Raw genomic sequence first — 21,812 nt, forward strand, 5'->3', positions numbered from 1 at the left:
ACAGATGTGTTTATGACCAAATAATGGTATAATTCAAATAATGGTAAAGAGTATGTGGGGGGTCTAGATAGCACAGAAACAGTACAAACAGTCCTGAATATGTGTTTTATTTATTTATGTTTTATCAGCAGAATCCATTCCTGAAAGTTGATGGAAAATTTATTTCTTTAAGTTGATAAAAAGTTTATATATGAAAGTGAAAATTTGTATTTCATGTCTGACCTTAAAAATTCTTTACTGTATGGCAGAAGGATTTGGCCCATAGAGATGAGACCATAGAAAAAGAGCTTTTTAAAAAATGAGTGATCAAACTAAATTATATCCACACTTTCAAATAATGTGAGATAACTGACTAATTGGTTAAAGATCCTGTTAGCTTTTAAAACTGTTACACATTGTTGTAGATGTGTAACCTTGAGGCTGGAACTGTTTGTATAGAAACTGGATGAGATCTCTTTGGAAATGTTTAAAAGTTCATCAGAAAGTTCTAGTATGATTAACACAGCACATCACTCCATTTATTGTGTCTTACATTCTTTAGTGAAGTTTTATAATGTCCATGAATATCTTGTACATTTTATTAATTATTAATGTTTTAAATTTTTGTTGTCAGAATTTTAAATTGCAGTTTGTGATTTATTGTGTGTTAAAAAGTCTATTGATTTTTATAAGTTCTATCTAAGAATCTTGATAAACTCTTTCTAGTTCTAGCAGTTTACAATATTTCAAGTTTGCTCCAAAAAAAAAGAAAAAAGATCATATTGTCTCTCTGCCATCTTTATACTTTTTTCTTGTCCAAGTGCAATGCCTAAGACATAGAACCAATAACACGTAGTAATCATCATTGTATTGTTCCTGATTTCAGTGGGACTGTTTCTAAAATTTCACCATTAAATATCACACTTGCTATAAGTTTTTAGTGGTATTCTTTTAAAAAGTTAAAGGAGTTCTCTTCAGTTATATATTGCTAAGAGTTTCTATAGTTGGATTTCAAATTTTATGAAATGATTTTTAAATTTTTTTGTATCGAGGTGATCACAGGGGTTGATTTCTCATTAAGTCTTATGTGCATTAAGAATATGGTTATTTCAGGCTAGTAAGACGATAACTAACAGTATAGATAATTCACAAATCATTATTGGACTCAACATGCAATGTACAGTCTTCATAGTCATTAGCTCTCTACTTATGCAAATACTATATTAGCATAGTTTATTAATTTATAATTCATTAAAAAGTATTTGAGCTCACTTACAAAAATATATCAAGAATAAAAATAATTAGATGAGGAAATCAGGGTAACAGAAATGTGAAGGCCAGAAAATAAAATGAAGCCATGTATTAGAGTAATAAACAAAATGATTTATTATTAACTATAAGGCCCTAATCAAAAGTTATGGTTTATTGGCAAGTTTGCCTCCTGGTTTCCTCATGGCCAACGAAAATAGGGAATGTCATCAGTAATACAGTCTAGTTTCAACCCAATAAAAACAAAACTGATTGTTCGAAAGAAATGTAATGTTCTGGTCTGAGGATCCCCCAGAAGAGCTGTATCCCATGGATCCTCGTAAAGGGAAAGGCCTGATTGCATGGACTTAATATTGGCATACCTTCTCCAAATTGAAGAAATAAAGGGATGGCAGAGAGGAATAATGAAGAATCAGAACAGTATAAAACATTTCCTGGAAATGACACAGATAGTCCATGAATTGGAAACTTGAGGCTCATATTAGGATAGGTTAAGAAGAGATGAGGGCAGCCAGTGTTGGTTGGTTTCACCTTCTCAGATAACTTTTGGAAGGTGTTCTGTCTTTTGTTTTAGGAAATGAAATCAAGTCTAGTTTCAACTCTTTAATATTTTAGACAAAGGCAGGGAGCTCTTCTTTATATTTTTATCTCCTTCCTTTACACCCTACTTGTTTATACTAAGATTGTAGGTTAAAAGGAATAAATTCAATTAGAATCAGCAGTGTCAAGTTACAGCTACAAAATGTGTTGCTGGTATAAGCATGTTTGGTTTTATTTTTGAGTTCTCAGGACAAGAGCAGTGAATCTAAATCTTCTTATTTCTAAAGTAGGAAGTGTCTTTGGACCCAATCCTTACCAACAAACAAACAAAGAGGACAGTGAAATCCTGCAAAGTAAAATGATTATCCCATTTCATCTCACAAAGATGTGGGGCAAGAAAACCCTTTTCCTGCTTAGCCCTTCTGAGATCTGTCCTTAGGTTTGAATGAAGAAGCTGTCATTTGCCCTGGTCCCAAAAGTCGCCTGTGTCTCACTTTTTTAAAGGGTTATCTATAGAAGGGTGAAGGGCTCTGAAAAACCAGCTATACTGAATTCTCAAATGGAACAGTCTTGAGTGGGATAAATATTTTAAAAATAGCTGTTTAGATGCACAGGAAAGGTGTGTCATGAAAAACAATATTTTTTAAACTTATCTGATGTTAAGAGTCATCTGCTTTGTTTTTAAAAGTGGATTATTTCAGGCCTCATCCTGTACCCTACTGAGTCAGAATTTCCAGAAGAGAGGCCCAAGAATCTGCTTTTTAAGCAGTGCTCCAAGTTGTTCATTTAAGCAGAAAAGTTTGGAAAACACTGCCCTAAAATATTTACAGTGGTTATCTGAGCAGTGGGTGATAGGTGATATTTTTTTCCTTCTTGGAAAACTTCTGTTTCCTAAGTTACCATTTATTTATTTTTGTAATTACACCGAAAGTGTTCATTTAAAAAAGAAAAGTTGGAAGTAAACTTAATCTAAACATTCACTTCCACTCTGTGCTTATCACTTGGATGCTCATCTGTTCTCTGTCCCGTAGTGAACACACTTTACCTTCTTGAGTAAATCCCTCATCAGATAGGTCCACTCACATTCAATGGCTTATCACCAACCTATGAATTAAAATTAAGTCTCGATTAAATAACTTATTCTCCTTACTAAACCTTCTTGAGCACATGATATACAACTAATAAATAGCACTTAGAGTAACTAGACAGTAATGTTTTGCACAAATGAAGTACCTTTGACTTATTTCTCATCCATCTTCATAGGCTTAACAAAGATTGGCAAGTTGAAAAATACAGTCACAGCACCATCAGTAATATGCTTAACAAAGCTGTAAGAATATTTGAAATTAATCTATGTGTGTATTTCATTAATCCTAACTGATTTGTGCTTTATTATCATCTCAGTGTATTCAGTAAATTTTACTTCTTAGACATGACAACCCCTGCTTTTTTATGCTGAAAAACCTGGTGACAAAGAAAAAGGCAGATTGGTGTTTACAATCAGTATTATTATGGTGTAATTCGCCAGCAAGTCCTTCCCAACAATGACTTTATTAAGCCAAATGAGATGTGTAATCTAAGGTGCTTAGGGACAGAAAACTTCCTTAATTAAGCCAGTCTGTCCTTTGTGATTTTGATTGCTTTATTCTTTGCTTCTCTGACAGCTTTATTAACCTCTCAAAAGAGGTATGAATAAAATATCAGTTTCTGGAATGGCATAGATGCTCTTGTCCTTTTCACTTTGAACCCCCAGTACTATCTTCCACCAACAATAATAGAATCACATGCATCTTTTTGTGCTGTACATAGGTCCTCCTCAATGATTATAGTCACTTTGGCTTTACTAGAAATAGGGAGGGGGGAAAAAAAGAAGAAGAAGAAGAAGGTAGATCAAGGTTGCAATGCCCATGAATTTGCTCCCCTAGAGATAGATAATTGACAGCACAATGTAATGTATGACTGGGCATTTTTCAGAGCCAGTGAATCTGGTTTAATCATTTTGTGTTGCCAAATACACATCATAGACTACAGAACATAGTTTAGGTTCTTATATGTAAGGTTTTCCAACAAGGCACATAGATAATATTTAGTTAAAAATTCTGTGACCTCAGATAGTCATTTATTCAACAAATATTTATTGGGCAATGGCTATGTCAGGCAATATACAATAATAATTTTCTTTCATTTTAACATGGAAGACAACTCTACCCTAACTTTTTTAAATGTCAAGAACACTGTTATTTATCCAAGTGTAAATTGTAAGGAGAAGTAAAGATGATGGTTTCATATTAAACAGACCTAAGCAATCTTAAGAAAGCAGTCTTTTCCTGATATGCGCCTGTTTGACAAATATAGCACTGTGCTAATTTAGCTACCCGATAAACCAAGAAAACTGGTGTGATCAATTTTTTAAATATTCCACTAGTTCTTTGTGAATTGCCTTGCCAAAGGAAAATAACAAGAACTATCTTATTTAAGTAACACCAGGGAGATATATTAACAGCATGTTTAAGCAAATAACAATGTCCTATCCTTGAGTCAACTGTTTAAGTATTTATAGTTATAGGGGGCATTATAAACCAACTTCAAGGTCTACCAATTATCTTGAGAGAAATCAGGTAAATATTTCAGGTGTTCTTTGTAAAGAACTAGATAAGAACTGAAATAGGATAAATTAGTGTAACTGTTCTGGAGGGCAGTGTGGCAATGTGTATTAAATAACTTAAAATTGCATATAGTCTTTGATTTATAATTCTGCTGCTAGACTTTCTCCTGAGGAAGTAATAATGAATGCACAAAGAATGTTCTACAAGGATTTTCATAGTAATGAAATATTAGAAACAATCTAAATATCCAACAGTTTGATATTGGTTAAATAAATTACAGTACACGTCTCTGAGAGCATATTATCATGCCATTAAAATGAAATGGAAGAGAAGTACCCTGATTCCCCGAAAATAAGATCTAGCCGGACAATCAGCTCTAATGTGTCTTTTGGAGCAGAAATTAATATAAGACATGGTCTTATTTTAATATAAGACCGGGTATAATATATATAATATATATAATATAATGTAATATAATATAATAAATATAATATATAATATAATATAATATAATATAATATAATATAGTATACCGGGTATAATATAAAACCGGGTCTCATATTAATTTTTGCTCCAAAGGACTCATTAGAGCTGATGGTCCGGCTAGGTGTTATTTTTGGGGAAACACGGTAAAAGAGGAAAGAAGAAGCAGGGCTGTACTCATTTCCTGGACCTCTAATAAAATGGTGTCATTGGTGTCCCACTAGAGGGATTAAGGTGTCATTGGGTGCACAGTATGGAGGCCAAGTGGCAATTACCTATTTTTGTTCAGATGGTTGGTACTAAAAAAGACAGGTAGAGTGTCTACCCTGCAGGCTAGAGAAGATTTTTTTTTTTTTTAAAGGAATAAGAGAAGTTGAGCATGTTTGAAGGGCACAATGCTGAGTAGTTTATAACCATAATCACATTTAATCGTTAAAAACGCTCCCAAGATGAAGATACTTCTTATCCCGTTTTTTGAGATGACGCCACTGATGCTGACAGAGTTTAAGTTATTTGGCCAATGTCACAGAGCTAGCAAATCGCAGGACCAGGATCTGCATTTTGACTCGTAATCTAACCTTTATGCCCAAGAGTAAAAGGAAAACCAAAACTGCAAGAACTAAAGGGGCAATGTGATCAACTAAAATCTGAGAGGAGAGAGTCCCATGAGGTAAGGAGAAGTTATAGCCTCCGTTTAGAAATTCCACAGAGGGGGAACCATGTCTAACTTAAACCACGCTGCATGTTACAGTCATGGTCCGTGAAGCTGATACAACCAAGACAGGAGTCGTTTGTTTGTTGTATTTGATGCCAGAACTGCCCTCTTGTGGGGCTGGTTCATTCCCAGCTCTCTGCAACCACCCCCTTGTGTCACCTAGTAATTCAGAGTCTATGGTCTGATGCCCTGAGCTGTCTGGTGCTGGTACACTCCAGAATTAAACTGGACCTTTCCTTCATCATATTCTGTAATGCCCATAAGTAAAAGTTCATGGAACATTTTGGGTGACTCAAGAAAAGGGAGCCCAGTTGCTACTCTGCAGTCATTTGTATTCCTCAACCCATTCCCACTTAACAGGCAGCCATCGATCCATCGTCCACTCCGTGTATTCATTCATTAGACATTTGTTGCATGTTTATTCTGTTCCAGGCATGTTTAGGCCTGTTCTAAGTGACAAGAATAGCAAGATTAAAAGACAAACATCTCTAGGTGCAGGGATGGTAACCGAAGAGCAGACAGGGCTGTGAAAGATTTAATACTCTGAAAGATGGGAAACATTTGAGGTGTTTGTTGGCTGAGTAAAAGCCATGAAGAAAAAAGAACAAAGCGAAGGTATTGCCGAAACAAGCTCAAGAAGAGATAGGAAAAGGATGCAATTTTTTTACACCAAGAAGAGAAATGTTCAGCTATTGGTAGGTAGGGTGAAAGACACCTGCAGGGTTTCACAGTGAGTGGCAGCTACTTTCTCTGTGACTAGGGAGGCAAGGTCATTTGTGAGTCTGCTGGTCTGGGAGTTAGGTATGAAGTATGAAAAGCACCTTGAAGCTTTGGAACAGCTCCCTGGGGGATGCGTACGGGTCAGGAAGGAGACAGCTGCACATCATGGCTGCCTAACTGTGACAGGAACTGTGAGTTTCTAACAAGGCCACTTAACATAGTTATGTGATTTCTTTTTACGAGCACTTAATTGTTCACATGCCCATTGGACCACTGGAGAAGCCCCAGACTGATTCTCCTTCCCTTAGAAGGATATTTGTCCATGAGAATTCAAATACTTGGGTCTGAGACTTCGCATCCTAATTGAAATTATTCCTGACTGACATAGAGGATACAGAAGACAGTCATGGGTCTGGCTTATGACCCGCTGGTGAGACAATCCAGGTTGCCCCTTGTACAGCCTCAGGATGAGTCATCTCCCCTGAAGGAGAGGAAGTCGGGGTGTCTGGTCTATTCAGAACCCCTGTTCCCTCCACTGGACAGTGATTTCGGTTTTAGGCTGATAGTTTTCCCTAGTTCGTGGCTTCTCTTCGGTCAGGATTCTTGCTGGCAAGTAACAGAAATGAGTTCTAATTTAAGCAGACAAGGAGTTTGGAGTGTAAGGGAGTTCACAGGTCCTAATGAAGTGTTAGGCAAACAAGCCTGAAGAGGAGGCAGCCAGTAGCAGCACCCCAAACCCACTCTAGGAGTGAAATATGGTTGCTCCCCTAAGCCCAGAGCTGCTGTTGGCACCGCCGACACCACTGACTGGCAGTGGTCCCCAAAAGCTGCCAAAACCTCTACCGTCTCTGAAACTGGCGTTCACTCTCACACCATGGGTGCTTGGCCTGACTTCTTTACATTGCTGCCTTCTGATTCAGAGTCCAGAGTGGGAGGTCTGATTAATAGGGCCAACTCGTGTGCCAATCATTGAACTTCACGGGAGACAAGAACGGGACTTCTGCATTTTTATCTACTGTAGTGGCTGTGGGCTCTGGCAGGAGTTGAAATGTTGGGTGGCCATAAAGAACGACAGATGTCCATTCCAGTGCCATGAAATAGATGAACAAATGTTTTAGTTCTTTTGCATTGGGAGAAAGTCTTAGGTCACTAGACACTGAGTTTCTCTGTAGTTCCTTTATAGTAGACTATTTTAAATTCTTCTTTGAATCCTCAGCACTTGGTGGGATGCTCTCGGGAAATGTTTGTAGAATGAATTAATGTGTTATCAAGTATATTTTTTCACCCACATATCCTCTGTGCCAAACGCTGTGTTGAGCATGGTCTGCAGGATCAAAAATGCTTTTAGGCAATAGTAAAGAAAGAAGCAATCAGGAACAAGGAGTGGACTACTGTGCAAGAATCAAAATAGAAGAATTAGGATCTAGAGGGAAATACTGCTTAGTTGGAAGCAGGGTGAGTGTGAATCAGCTTCTGAAGTTGAGGTTGGGGTTATGGCAGATTGAGGTAGAAAGGACTGAAAAACTTAGCCAGGTGCATTGCAGAAATGGCCGGGGTGAAAGGCAGGCAGAGTGGACAGTCGCCTGATGGGAGTGGAGTGGGAAAGCTCCCCTCCAGCTCTCCTCGCTCTCATCTGATTTGGGCATTTCTAGGCAAGTTGCTTATTCTTTCTGGGGAGAGTTTTAGCACTTGCTGGTTTTTCTCTGACTATTGTATGCTCAAATTGTAATGAGAAGTTAAATGTGTTGTATTTGCAAAACTCTTAACAAGTGTCTGGCATGTTTTAAGTACTACATAACTATTTATTAAATATATAATAACAAAGCAATCTTCTGTTTCTGATACTTCCACAAAATAGGTTTGGGATTCCTCTTGGACTTACATTTAGCCAAATGCGAGGTGTGTTTTTTTCACCTTTTGACTGTCAGCCTTGTTCTGACAGCATCTACTTTTCATTCACTAGGTGCGTCCCGTGTTCTGGACACTGTCTGCAGCACTGCAGCTCAGCCCCGCCTCTGCCCATTCATAATTGGCAGGTCATGAATGGTGCTCCTTGGGCAGTGGCCTGACTGCCAGACCCACTGGATTACCTTGGCTTTGACCCTGTAATTCCTCTCTATTTTATTAACAGCTGAAGTTAAAAAACTAATAATAAGTAATCCAGCCTTTTCGGTTTTCTTCAGTGGGAGAATGGGTCCAATTCACCTCCTGTGATTCCTAGAGATAGAAATTCTAGTTTAAGTACTATATGTAGTTTAAATCATATAATCCTCACAAGAACCTCAAAAGTAAACTGGTGAGGTTTTCCCCATTCTACAGATGAGGAAAATGAGGCAACAGAGTTTAAGTTTCCTACCCAGGGTCAAAGAGCTGATATGTAATGGCCCCAGAATTTGAACACCGGCAGTCTGGTTTCAGAGCTCATGTGCTTACCCCTAGGTCCACCCATTTTCTTCTTTTCATAAAGCAGTATAACTGCTTCATCATCAGGAGCATTCTTTTAAAAGGTCAAACAAGGGACGGCCCGTTGGCTTAGTTGGTCAGAGCGCAGTGCTCATAACACCAAGGTCACCGGTAAGATTCTCACATGGGCCAGTGAGCTGCGCCCTCCACAACTAGATTGAAAACAACTTGGAGCTTGGAGCTGATGGGTCCTGGAAAAACACACTGTTCCCCAATATTACCCAATAAAAATTTTAAAAATTAAAAAAAAGAAAGGTCAAACAAGTTTCTACCTTTACATGTTTCCCTTACAACATAGGACTCAATATGGCAAAAGCCTATCCAGATAGAGAATTTAATATCAATAAATACAGAACTATATTCTGTACCTTTTTAAATGGCCATGTAACATGGACAGATACATTACCAATTAATTAGTTCCCCAGTTTTGTAGTTTACATGTTTTTTTGTAGCTTCAAAATCAAAATCATTTCAGTCTTGCAGAGAGAAAAATTCACTATTTTGCCAAAATTGTCCATGTTGCTTTATTGCATTTGGTTACGGTATGCAGAGATGAAATACATGCATCAAAAACTGAACCATTTGAATGTCTGGTATAGAAATAAAATTTTAAAAATCTAGAATGTTAGTTCTGGGCTATAGCGAGTAAATGACATCAGTGAATGGGACTCAGAAAACTCCATTTGTGTGCAAAACCTCTTATAAACCTAAAGAAAACTTGGAAGTGAGACTTTTATGCAACTCAGAAGTACCCCTGGGGACAACCAAGTGCCTTCCAGAGAACTGAGGGAGTCCCGGTTACTCCACAGCCCTCCCTCTGAGGAACCAGCACCCATAGGTCAGCAGCCAGAGCACCTCCATCACTTCTGTGCCATTTTGAGCAAACGTCTCTCTTAATCAGGCTCAAACTGATTTGTTGTTTATTTTTTTCTTAAAAACAAAACAAAACAAACCTTTTTCTGCCCATGGTAAAACTAAAGACCTACCATATTTTTCAATTTCTTTTGACAGAAAAAAAGACAAGCTTATGAATCTAACCTCATCAATGATGGCCTGCAGCTGGAAGCCACAAGATCGGTGAGTATCTGGTCCCTTTCCAACCCTTGGCTCACCGTTGCTCTCGGGAAATTCCAGAATGCCGTTTGAAACATGCAATTCCAGTCATGCCTTAGTTGTAGGCAGGGAGGGGAGTCAATCAACATCTATTATGAATGAGTTGTTATTGTAATTTCTGATCAAAGCCAGCAGATCTTTTTTAACAGCCAAAGAATGTAATAATAAATACATGTATAAATGGTCTTCTTTTAAGAACTCTTTTAAAGATGTTTTTTATTACACAAGCAAATTTTACAAAAAAATAGGAAATATAGGAATAGTGAAAATAAAAACAATCTGTAGCTTAACGATCCATAAATCACCTTGTAGTTCTTCTAGACTTTTTTTGCTCAACTATATGCATTTTTCTCTTTCAGAAAGGTGAATTATTATATCACAGTGTTTTGTTTTTTTCACTTTAATATATAGTAAATATGTTGCAATATCAATAATTTTTTTGATATCCTTTATAATGACCACATAACATGATATTGAACAGATGTATAATAAACAGTCCTCTTCTAGGTTTCAGAAATTTAAAAATTGTTATTATAATAGCATTACAATGTGTATTCCATTGTTTTATTTTTACTCACTAATTTAGATGGAGTGATGGGCAAATAACAAGTTTGCTTTTTTTCATTTAAAATGTTAGTAATTTTATGAAAGAACTATGATAAGAATTTTAATTACTTTCTCAGTAATTCAAACCATGAAATTAAGGCAAAAATTTATGATAATTTGCAAATCTATTTTTATTGTATCTTTACTTTTGCCAGCGTGTGTGTGTGTGGGGGGGGGGGGGTCATGCACACGTGTGTTCTAACAGCAACATAAGAAAAATCTGTGTGTTTTAAAACTGAAAATAGTTGGCTTGGTTTTCCTAGATTGTGTTTTTATTCTTGCAATATAGGTTTTGGATGACAAGCTTGTATTTGTAAAAGTACATGCCCCATGGGAGGTATTATGTACATATGCTGAGATAATGCACATCAAATTGCCTCTGAAACCCAATGATCTAAAAACCCGGGCCTCAGCCTTCAGTAATTTCAACTGGTTTACCAAAGTCCTCCAAGTGGATGAAAGTATTATCAAGCCAGAGCAAGAGTTTTTCACTGCCCCATTTGAGAAGAACCGGATGAATGACTTTTATATCCGTGACAAAGATACCTTCTTCAACCCAGCCACCAGAAGCCGCATTGTAAGTCTAAACCAAATTTAGTTGCTGTCTTGGGTGATTTGGAATCTGCTGTTGAATAATTAGTGGTTTGGTTTGGTTGGTTTAGTTTTGTGTTTAAAAGCTGCCACATACACAAAAAAGAAAAGAAATGTGCCTACACATTCTTGTTATGATAGTAAACAATGATTGGTTGGTTACACTATGTAAACCACACACTCTGTTTTGCAATCTTTTTAGGTTTACTTCATCCTCTCTCGGATCAAGTATCAAGTAAGGGAAAACGTGAAAAAGTTTGGGATTAACAAACTTGTGAGCTCTGGGATCTACAAGGCAGCTTTCCCCCTCCACGATGTAAGTCAAACAGCAAATATGAAATGAAATAACTAATGAATATGCCATTGTTAATAGGGGAGGGTAATCATCTGGACCTAACTTAAGTTTCTTCCTCAGTAAAATGAAGATAATGTATCGAAAGATTACAAACTCATCCAGGGCAGGAACCAGGTTGTTCACTGCTCATCCAGGCCAGGAACCCAGGCAGAGAGATCCCCTCAGTGTCTTTGAAGGAATGAGTGAACGAATGAATGAACAGTAGCTCTCCCACAGTCAATGTGTAAAACGGTGTAGATTGGTAGTTAAGAGCATCAAGACTGGGGCCGAAATGCCTGCTTTACCATTTTCTAGCTGGATGACCTTGTGAAAGTCATTTAGACTCTCTGTTCCTCAATTTCCTCATCAATAAAACGGGGAAAATAATAGTGCCTACCTCATAGAATTGCTGTGAGAATTAATTTATGTCAAATGTTAGAACAGCCCCTGGCATATAATAAGTACTATGTATGTGTTAGCTATTTTCGTAATTACTGACAGATGTCATTATCATCCAGGAAAGTATTAATTATTTGTAAACAAAATACATGTTAGACCTTCTCATTTATAATCTTCTGTAATACAGGTTTTTTCACCCCCTGAAATATCATTTCAAACTGTGCCCTGGAATATCACAGGGTTTCTAAAAAGGCATCTGTCAGGGTTCTTGTCATAATGGCAATATAGCAGTGTTGACATTTTTTAAGGACTAAGTTCTGAGCTGACAGCAACTCCTCAAATTCAGGAGCACTTCTCTAGCTGATAATATCTCTCATGAAGTGAAATATTTTATATGTGAGTGCTTCACACCCTTAGTGATTCTATAAATGCAAGGATATTATATCTAAGCACTTTAAGTAAATTCTGTCATTGAAATAAGTCAAATACAATATTGCACTTGTTACTTTGTTGCATTGATTATCAATTTATCTGATCTCTAAAACCAAAGAAAGCAAACACTGAGATTGGTAATTGCTACTGTGTAGTACATGTATTTATGGATGAAGACAATATTGAAATGTACCTTATAAGGTACTAAAACTAGGACACTAGACAGCTTCTTGGTAAACATGCATAAAGACCAGAGAGAAGGGTAGAGAAGCAGACGCTGAGCTTCCTGGCTGAGAGACCCAATGCAGCAGTCCAGCCTGACAGTTTGTGTGTTTTATATTTATGCCCCAGGAAAATTAGCAATTATAGCATGATAATATGAACTTTGGGGACACTTGCAGAGCGCTCTCATGAATGTTAATCTGGGATGCCAAGGTTCTGTAGTATTCAGTTGGCATCTGCCCATGCCCAGTTCTTTTCCATTAAAGCCTCGTATAATTGCAGAGGTGCCATATCCAGGCCAAGGAATGATCTCATGTGATATTTGGAAGGAAGGTGAGTGGAGGTCAGGACCCAAGTTAAGACTTGGCTGGGTGATAATATGGTTCTAGCACAGGAGGAAGGAAACGAGTCAGGTGGGAAGAAGAGTGACTGAATTTAAGCAGAGGTGGAGTTTTGTTTCTTGAATAAGCTAAGTATGTAACATCAAATTTTTTCATTGTTTATATTCCACATTTGTCACTGAATAACTGTTGAATTGAGGGATAAAGAAGCCTGGGTTTAAAACTGACCCTGCTGCTAACAAATGAAGGCCCTGCTTTCTCCCAGTGTCCATTGAGGGGTCTGGACTGTCAGGTGTCCCTTCATTGTGGCAGTTTGGGGACTTGAGCGACCCAGTTTTTCATTGTTTAGGACTGGCCCACTTATAGGACATTAAGCATCCCTGGGGCTCCCACCGAATACTTGTGGTGTTCCCCAAGATTGGAACAACCAAGAATTCCTCCCCACCCACATAAGCAAATGGCCCTCAAGGGTTTGGTAATCCCCCTGGTTGAGAATCACTAAAACTTATGTGGTATTTCCATCCACTTCAGCAAATGAGGGCTCCTTAGTCACGAATGACTGTGAAGTATTAGCACCACATTTAACAAGCAGATCTGAGAACACATGGGGGTTGCGATGCTCACTTGTTTGCTTCTGTTTCCCAGTGCAACTTCAGCTGTCCGTCAAAGGATTTCAACTGCCCTAATGAGCGGTACCTTCTGTACAGAGAATGGGCTCATCCTCGAAGCATATACAAAAAACAGCCCTTGGATCTTATCAGGTGAGGTGTTGTATAGAGCACTCCAGTGGGAAGGACGGACTCAGAGTTGCCTTCGTGGCATCTAATTGTGACGATACTCAGAGTATTGCCTGGCAGGCTCACCTGGACCTCTGAGCTTCGTTGCCCAGAGTTTTTATTGAGGCTTCATTACATAGGCATGAACTACTGAGTCATTACCCACATGGCTCAATCTCCAGCCCCTTCCTGTCCCCAGAGGTTGGGTCAGTGTCACATAGCTGAAAGCCCCAACCCTCTAATCACACAGACAGCCCCCATCCTGAGTCATCTCATTAGCATAAACTCTTGGGGCCCATCAAGAAAGAAAAAGTAAGTATAGCAGACCACTTGATTCAGCCAGGAATAGTCTTTACAGAGTCATAATAATGTAAAGCAAGGAAATTAATCCAACCAAAATTATGTTACTAGGTCAGGAGGGTAGAGGAATGGAGGTGTGGATGAGCAGATGAGACGGGGTTGAAAGAGCTTAATCCTGCTCTTCCAAAGTAGAAAGTCAATGGGTGATATATAAAACTGAAAAATCAATAAGCAACACTACAAGTATATTAAGTAGAGATACGGAGGTAAATAAGAGTTGAAAGTGGTTACTTCTGGGCAATAGAAAATGAGGGAGGTTGCTTTTTATAATCAGTCTTCTAGAACTATTTAACTCTTTAATAAATGTACAGTTTTAACTTTGATAAAGAAAATCAAAGCTGAATTTTTAAAAATGTAAAGAATTGGCAGAGAGAGAGAATGATTAGAATATCACATTCGAAGGGACCCTCATTATCCCTTAGCCTCTCAGCAAGAGCTAGGAGGCAGGCTCTGTTTAATATTCAAAAATTCTGACCTTGCCTACAGTGTAATGTGGTAATAAACTCCCTGTCACTGTAAATATCCAAGCAGAGACCGCCTCATCAGCTCTCTAAATCTGTCAGGATATTTTTACTATTAGGGAGTCGGACCATGCAACTTTTAACATTCTTTTCAATTATAAACGTGGCGTTTCTAGGGTGGATGGTTAATAAGAACATATTACAGAAAGCCTAACAGCAAAGAGCCAGGATATCCCAAACCCATTGCCAGGCTTTCTGTCCCAGGCACTATCCTGAGCCCGCCATATGCATGAGGGACAACAAAGCCCCAGTCATATGGAAATGGACCCACTTTGTTCTCCTGGTTGCATGTTGGTTTCATCCCTTTTCCCCAGGGATGTGGCCTACAGCAGGCCAGTCACAAGGATGCTGGTCTCACATCTGGCTTCTGAATGCTCGTCCAGCCCAGGGATATTCCTGTCTGAAATCTTCCAGGTGTCCACATTCTTCTCAGAGCTAAGACTCCACTGGCCTTAGTCCAGGTTGCTCATTCCAGCTCCCCACTGAGCTGGGAGCATCATAAAGGCCTCAGACTTCAGTAAATCTGCACATTTAACCAACCAATGCTGAGACAGACGTGAATCAGTCTAGAAAAGATCGACAACAGCAATAATCACCTGGAAAATTATCTCATTATTTTCTCCTCATCCCTAAACCTTTTTTCCCCTCTGCCTAACTGTGTTTGTCTCCTTTTCAAGAACAGTCTGGCATTGCTTCATGCCCAGCCTCCCTTCATCCAGCCTTGCCTACCTGGCGTCTTTCATTTTACCCCAGAGCACACCATTGATCAGTTTTTAAAACTTTAAAACTCAAAAATTGAAGTGCTAGATGGAAGGCATTCAGGGCGCTGGATTCCCCAGTTGTATCCATCCGGCCCTCTCCCCACTCTCACCATGAATTTGACAAATATTTTGGTCAGCTGGACATTCCACTACTAATGATTATTAGTACCAGTCATTTTCTTGTTGTTATTTGTGGTTTACATTACATTTGCTCCAAGGACTTTCCCTAAATGAGCAAAAGTAGGTAACTGTGAGCAGATGGTCACGTTCATTTGTTTCGTGCATATTAAGAAGAATCATTTGGAGAATGTGTCAAAAGTGCTAGTCTTTACCAAGAACTATGGTGATAGTCTCTACTTGCTCCACATTCAGCATTCTGCCTTCGTTTGCTCTATTCTGATTTAGTTTGCTTCCACAGGCTCACCAGTAATCAGTACCTCTATGATATGTAAGTTACTTTTTGTTTTATAGTGGAATTTGGGGTCTGCTATGAAAATGAGTGTATTTTAAGGGTGAACGGAGTCAGAAGTTTAAGCTTAAAGCTTCCATTATTTAAAATCAGAAATTAATGTTAGGATGAGGCTGCAGAGTGATTATGTGTGTCTTCTAAAAATAATTTGTCTTTCTTCAGGAAATATTATGGAGAGAAGATTGGAATCTATTTTGCTTGGCTGGGCTATTACACTCAGATGCTCCTCCTGGCAGCAGTCGTAGGAGTGGCTTGCTTTCTCTATGGATATGTTAATCAAAATAACTGTACATGGAGGTAACCCCTGTTTGTTCCTTGTTTCCATGCTGAAAAGTTGATGAGACATAAAATTATTTTCAGGGTCTTAGACTCTTTTAGTAAAAGAAGACTCATTGCAGAACACTTACTGCTTTGAATGATGCATCCCTTTTGTTCTGAGTATAACAACTAAGTGGAGTGGAAACTTTTCTTAGATAATACAGCCCAGTCTCTGACAGGAATATTACCATTAGGAAACACTTCAATGTTTTAAGACAATACTTTGAAAAAGAATGGGCGTCTAGAGGGAGGATTGTCCTTGAACTTCTGGCCCCGAGAGGAATGTTTCACTCAGCTTACAGGCCTAGAGCAGCTCTGAGTACTTCCAAGGTTTCAATGGCAAAACTGGTAAAATTGGTGTTTTTATACTTTTAGAAAAGATATTAAGAAATGCATGTTTAAAAACTCAAGTAAACAGTACTTTTGTTTTCCTTTGGAAAGATTCTCCCTTACAAAGTTAGGGGGAAAAGTAAGTGATAAATGTTAGATGATGTTAGAATTAATACCAGCTGCACTGTCTAAAGAGAAATACATGGGTGCCAGAACACTGAATTTCACCATCGCTCTTGTGAATTGTTATTGTTCCTCCGCGTTTGGTGGTCTCAGCCTCCAGAAGGAATAAACACTGAACCAAGTATTAATATTTTCTCTTGATCCTCTGGCCTCCATCCAGATGTGACAGCCAGATCGAAATGTCTGGGTACCAGCGATGAGCAGACCACATTTTTCTAACCCGGAGCATATCAGGCTGACTCCCAAGGCAGGAAGCTCACGTGGCAGCCCTGATGTGTAGGCATAATTATCCTTTCTATTTTAATAGAGGATTTTGAGCTGTTTGTACCCATTACGGCTTCTTAGCCAGAAAGCTGCAGATGGTCTTGGAAATACCCACTTCTCTTCACTGAAAAAGAGTTTAGGGTCAAAAGCTTTGTTTTTACCTTTTGCCTAAATATGTCTTTGGTTTCCCCATTGTTTTGTATATTGTGCCAGCCAAAAAAAAGGCATCTCGAAAATACACTTTCAAAGTGCAAAAGTTACATTTTTGTAAGGTTCTTGAATTGTGGTGGTTCTTATGATAATTCATTTTATAAAATCACCATGATACACCACACGGTTCCTACAATTTCACACATCAATTTATAGAAAACTAGGGGAGGGTCTTGGGAATATGGTCCCTGTACTCAGAAGTTTTGGGGCTTTAATTATTTAACTTTTAAATATTTTTAAAATATATGAATTTTAACTATTTTCAGTTTGTTTTATTACATACTGAGTAGATTCACAAAAATGCATATAGAAAATGTATTTAAGCTGTAGGGAATAATGATCCAGCATCCAATTAAAAAAAAAAAATTACTGTGACCCATGAAGTGCTTTGCTGGATTGCATCCTCTCACTTTCCACTTTGGAAATAACAACTGTCCTAAATAGTGACTTCTATCATTCCTTTACATGTAATAGATATTCTTTATCACATATACTTGTATCCCTACAAAATATATTTCATTTTGTGTGCTTTTGAAAATATGTATGCATCAGTGAAGGATCTATAGATATTTCCCCTTCTATAAAATGCCTGTTTAAAGCTTATGCCATGCCCCCCACTTTAAAAATGACTGCTGTATTGAGAAATCATTTTCATACCATAAAATGCACCCCTTGAAAGTGTGCAGTTACATAGCTCCAACTCCCATTCACATAAAGAGTTCCCCTGGATGGCTTCCAGAGCAAGCAGTATGCATCTTGTCGCTAGTTGTTGTTTGTTTTTTCTTATCAACGTGTAGGAGTTCTTTAAATACTCTGGTGCATAGTCCTTTGTCATTTTTATGTGTTGCAAAACTTCTACTGGTATTTTTCCCCTCCCTTTATGGTGTATTTGATTTTGAATTTATCGATTATTGTCCTTTGTGATGTATGCCTTTTGGTTTCTCACTTATGGAATTTCTCCTTACCCCAAGGTCATCTAAATATTCTTTTTTTTTCCTAATAAGTTGCTCCTGTTGCATTCTCAGGTTGCCTGGAATTGATTTGTATATAATAGGATTTAGGAGTTCAATTTCATGTCTTTCCATATGGATATTCCAATGCAGCAGCCCCATTTATTGAAATGTCAGTTCTTACCTTACTGATTTTCTGGGCCAGCCCTGTCATAAGTCAGATGTCTCTTTCTGAACTCTTTATTTTGTTCTCTTGGTCAGTTTTTCTTAACCTTTGCCAATAGCACCTTGTTCTTTAAGGGTGCCTTTGACTGCTCTGAGCCCTTTGCTGTTCTAACTGAATGTACAGCTCAATTGGGGAAGGAACGACATTTTAAAATACTGATTCTTCCAAATTATGAACATGAGCATGTACCTATTTATATAGGATTTACTACATGTATTTCATTCTTTCAGAACAGTTTTATAATTTTTCTCCATGTAAATCTCATACCTCTTAAATTAGATTTATTCCTAGGCCTTTTATATTTTTTAAGCTATTAAAAAATGGTATTTTAAAAAATTAATTCCTACTTGTTGCAGTGCTATAGGGACGTAATTCTTTTTGTGCCCCTATGTATATTTGTATATTGATTTTGTGTCCAGCAAACTTACTAAACTCACTTATTCTCATAATTTATCTGTAGGTTCATTGAGTTGTCTGTACAGACAATCATGTAATCTGTTAGTAATAGCATTTTTTTCCCCCTCCCTTGCCAGTCCTCCTAGCTTTGTTTTCTTGACTTACTGTGCTGGCAAGGACCTCCACTGAAAAGAAGTGGTGATATAAGGACCCCATGGTCTTGTTTCTGATCTAAAGGAAATACTCGCAGCATTTTACCATTAAATATGTTTTTTGTAGGCCTTTATCAGGTTAATGAAGTTTGTTTCTATTCCTAGTTTTATAAGAATTTAGTTTCGTTTTCTTATCGTGAATGGACGTTGGATTTTTATCATGCTGCTAGAAAGGAAATCCTCTTCATTAAATTTTTAAAAATTTAATTTTTCTCCTTTCCTTAGCAAAGAAGTTTGTCATCCTGATATTGGCGGCAAGATCGTTATGTGTCCTCAATGTGATAGACTTTGTCCATTCTGGAGACTCAATATTACTTGCGAGTCCTCAAAGGTAATTTTTGTTATTCCAAACGTTTACAAATAATGAAAGATATTTTTTCTTCTAATAATTTTAGCATAACATTGAAATTGTATTTTTTTTCTCGGAGGAATTTAGAAAGGTAATTTTCAACTAACCCTTCATTCTGAAAGGTAGATGTGGAATGCATGTCTATTCCCCTTTTACAAGTAATAAATTGAGATTGAAAGCCTTATCTGAAATCTCCTGGAGGGTCAAAAAATAAAATAAAATAAAATCTCCTGGAGGGTCAGTGAGGCACTGCGGAATTGAAACGATTTGAGTATGTCAAGTAATCAAAGCAGAAGTCTCAAACTCAACTTATCTCAGGAATACTATTTAATAGGTTTACTGTTGTAGGTATTTTCCTTGATTCAAGTGAGTGGAAACCTGAGATGTGTACGTGTGTTTTCCCACTTTTAAAATATACTGAAACTATGCTTGGATTTTTAAAGACTTTGCGGGTCAGATTTAGACTGCATCTATAAATATGCATAAAAAGGGTTTTGTGTATAAATGATAGCATATACTCACTTTGTCTCTCCAAATAGTCCCATAAAACATCTGGTTCCCCTTATACACGCAGATGGTCTTGAGTTACAACCTCTTAAACTCCAGGAGGTTTAGGACAAGCATTGAGACAAGAGGGAGCCTACTGAAATGCGTGCCAGTAACTCCAGACAGGAAGAAGGATGGTCAGCCTGCTTTGGAGAGTTTTCCTGACAACTTTGACATATCATCCCCCTCGTTATGCTCGTTCCTCTATCCCCTTGTTCTGCCATGTAAGTTTAGGAGTCCTTAGATGACCTCAGAATATTCTGTTTGCCCCATACAAGTCTTATTTTAACTGAAAGACGTTGCTGTGATGGTGATGTCACTTTATATTTTATACTTTGCAAAGTCTTGGACTTTTCACTTTTGACACACACAACAGCCCTGTGAGCTAGGCAGAACAGGTATCATCTCTATTTTACAGATTAAAACACTAAGGATTTGCGAAGTTAAATAATCTGCTCAAGGTAACCCACCTATTAATTAAGAAAGCCAGAAATTGACGGAAAAATCCGCATTTCTTGCCAGTACCATATTTCTCACTGCCTGACAGTAGCACCAGGCACTTTACTCTCAAATTGAGCTCTGTGTTTGAAAAAAATTGTTCCGCCGCTTAATTAAGATGATTGCAGGGTATTGTCAATACATGGAGTTTTACACTTAATTTATGAATTAGAATAGACTTCATTGCCCACTTCCCCAAACCAACATAAATTCTATACTACAAATATCTGTCATAGATAACAAAGCGAAAGGCTTGAAGCTAGTAAAAGAGAAGCTGCCTTCTAGTGATGTCATCTCATAAAAGTCACAAGTTAGTACATATCCCCAGGCACTGGATTTAAGGCAAATGCCAACAGTAATACCAGAGGCAAATTGTGCTCCACAAAGTACAATTGCAAATTCCATTTTCCTTAAGGAATTCTCTTTCACACACTCCACCTCATCTCTTTTCTCATTTCTTCTCCACCTATCCATCCTTAAACACATGACTTTTAAATATGTGCTTGTGTACATTTTTTATCATTGTTTTGGAAAACATGAATCAATCTCTTCTAGTTTCCTGAAGGATCCTTGAGCCTTGTCAGAGTGGTTTACAAAGGGAAGGAAGTATGTAAAAAAAAAATGAGTGAACTAATGAAATGAAAAAATAAGTTTAAAAGGGGAAAAAGGAGAGCACTTTTGCTGTTTTGTTGGTTGATTCAATCGTTTCTTCATTTATACATTTATTTGGATATTCATTTCTACCTTTCTTTTGGAAACAGATGGAGTATTCACTAATTGAAATGTATGCTAAAAGGGTTAACAAATTAGAAATAGAAATATGAAATCGGGATCAAGGAAATGAAGAAACAGTTATGGAAATAATCAGGATTAATATTGTTTTGTGATTGAGCACTGAATAAGGTTCTTAGCTTTTTGTCTGGCAAGATAAAAGGGAAACATGGCAAGTTATAATATGTTGTTCCTAGAAATACAGTAAGTTATAAAATTTTGATCCTTTACTGAAAGAAAGCGTGACAAATGGTCGTTTTTCAGATTCTGATTGGGTCCTCTCTTAAAATTGTCATGCCTGCTCTTCACACAGCTGTGCCATCCTGCCAAGCCTTCACTAGCGTCAAGCCTTTTACTTTGTGTTATCTATGACAGATAAGCAAGCTAAGCCAAGCTTCTTACCAAGAAAGCCCCTTGTTTACCTTCTCTCCTACTTCTTGCTTCCATGTCACTTGTGGGGCACAGAGAAGAGAGGCCCGCCATCTCATATTCTCTCTTTTGTGTTCTTGGTTCTCACACATGTGGCAAAAGTGGTAACTTCATCCAAGCCACCTACCTACCTCTCATAGGAGTGCAAACATCCCTTGTCTTGAGCTAGACAACTGGGATGATTTTGGCAACAGCAGTAAACCTACTTTTTCTTGCTGCACCTTTTTTTTTTTTCTCTCTCTCACTGACAGATGTGCTTTTTTTCAGCTTAGTAAGGCAAATAATTCACAGGTAGGATTTTTTCTTTCTGGAGTGGGTGAGCAGAGATATTAGGGCAAGTCAGGAGGTATCATCGAGAGGCTTGCATTGATTCCTAAAAGAGGAATAACATTGGACAGAATCTTCAGTAATAACATGGTAACACGCAGAA

The 21,812-nt window shown here is 37.8% G+C and overlaps 1 protein-coding gene across 3 annotated transcripts in view; it reads left to right on the forward strand.

The window, feature by feature from the left end:
- ANO6 (anoctamin 6) overlaps positions 1-21,812 on the forward strand; it is a 209,399-nt gene that overhangs the window by 146,619 nt on the left and 40,968 nt on the right. For all 3 annotated transcript variants that reach the window (XM_088798927.1, XM_019748415.3, XM_019748416.3), the window contains exons 4-9: positions 9,787-9,852; positions 10,784-11,071; positions 11,288-11,401; positions 13,459-13,574; positions 15,863-15,997; positions 19,015-19,120. In XM_088798927.1, the coding sequence (XP_088655053.1) occupies positions 9,787-9,852; positions 10,784-11,071; positions 11,288-11,401; positions 13,459-13,574; positions 15,863-15,997; positions 19,015-19,120 (825 nt within the window). The remainder of the gene's footprint in view (positions 1-9,786; positions 9,853-10,783; positions 11,072-11,287; positions 11,402-13,458; positions 13,575-15,862; positions 15,998-19,014; positions 19,121-21,812) is intronic.

The sequence above is a fragment of the Rhinolophus sinicus genome, chromosome 1, assembly GCF_057876585.1.
Source record: "Rhinolophus sinicus isolate RSI-liver-muscle chromosome 1, RSI-T2T, whole genome shotgun sequence".
Classification (NCBI taxonomy): Eukaryota; Metazoa; Chordata; class Mammalia; order Chiroptera; family Rhinolophidae; genus Rhinolophus; species Rhinolophus sinicus.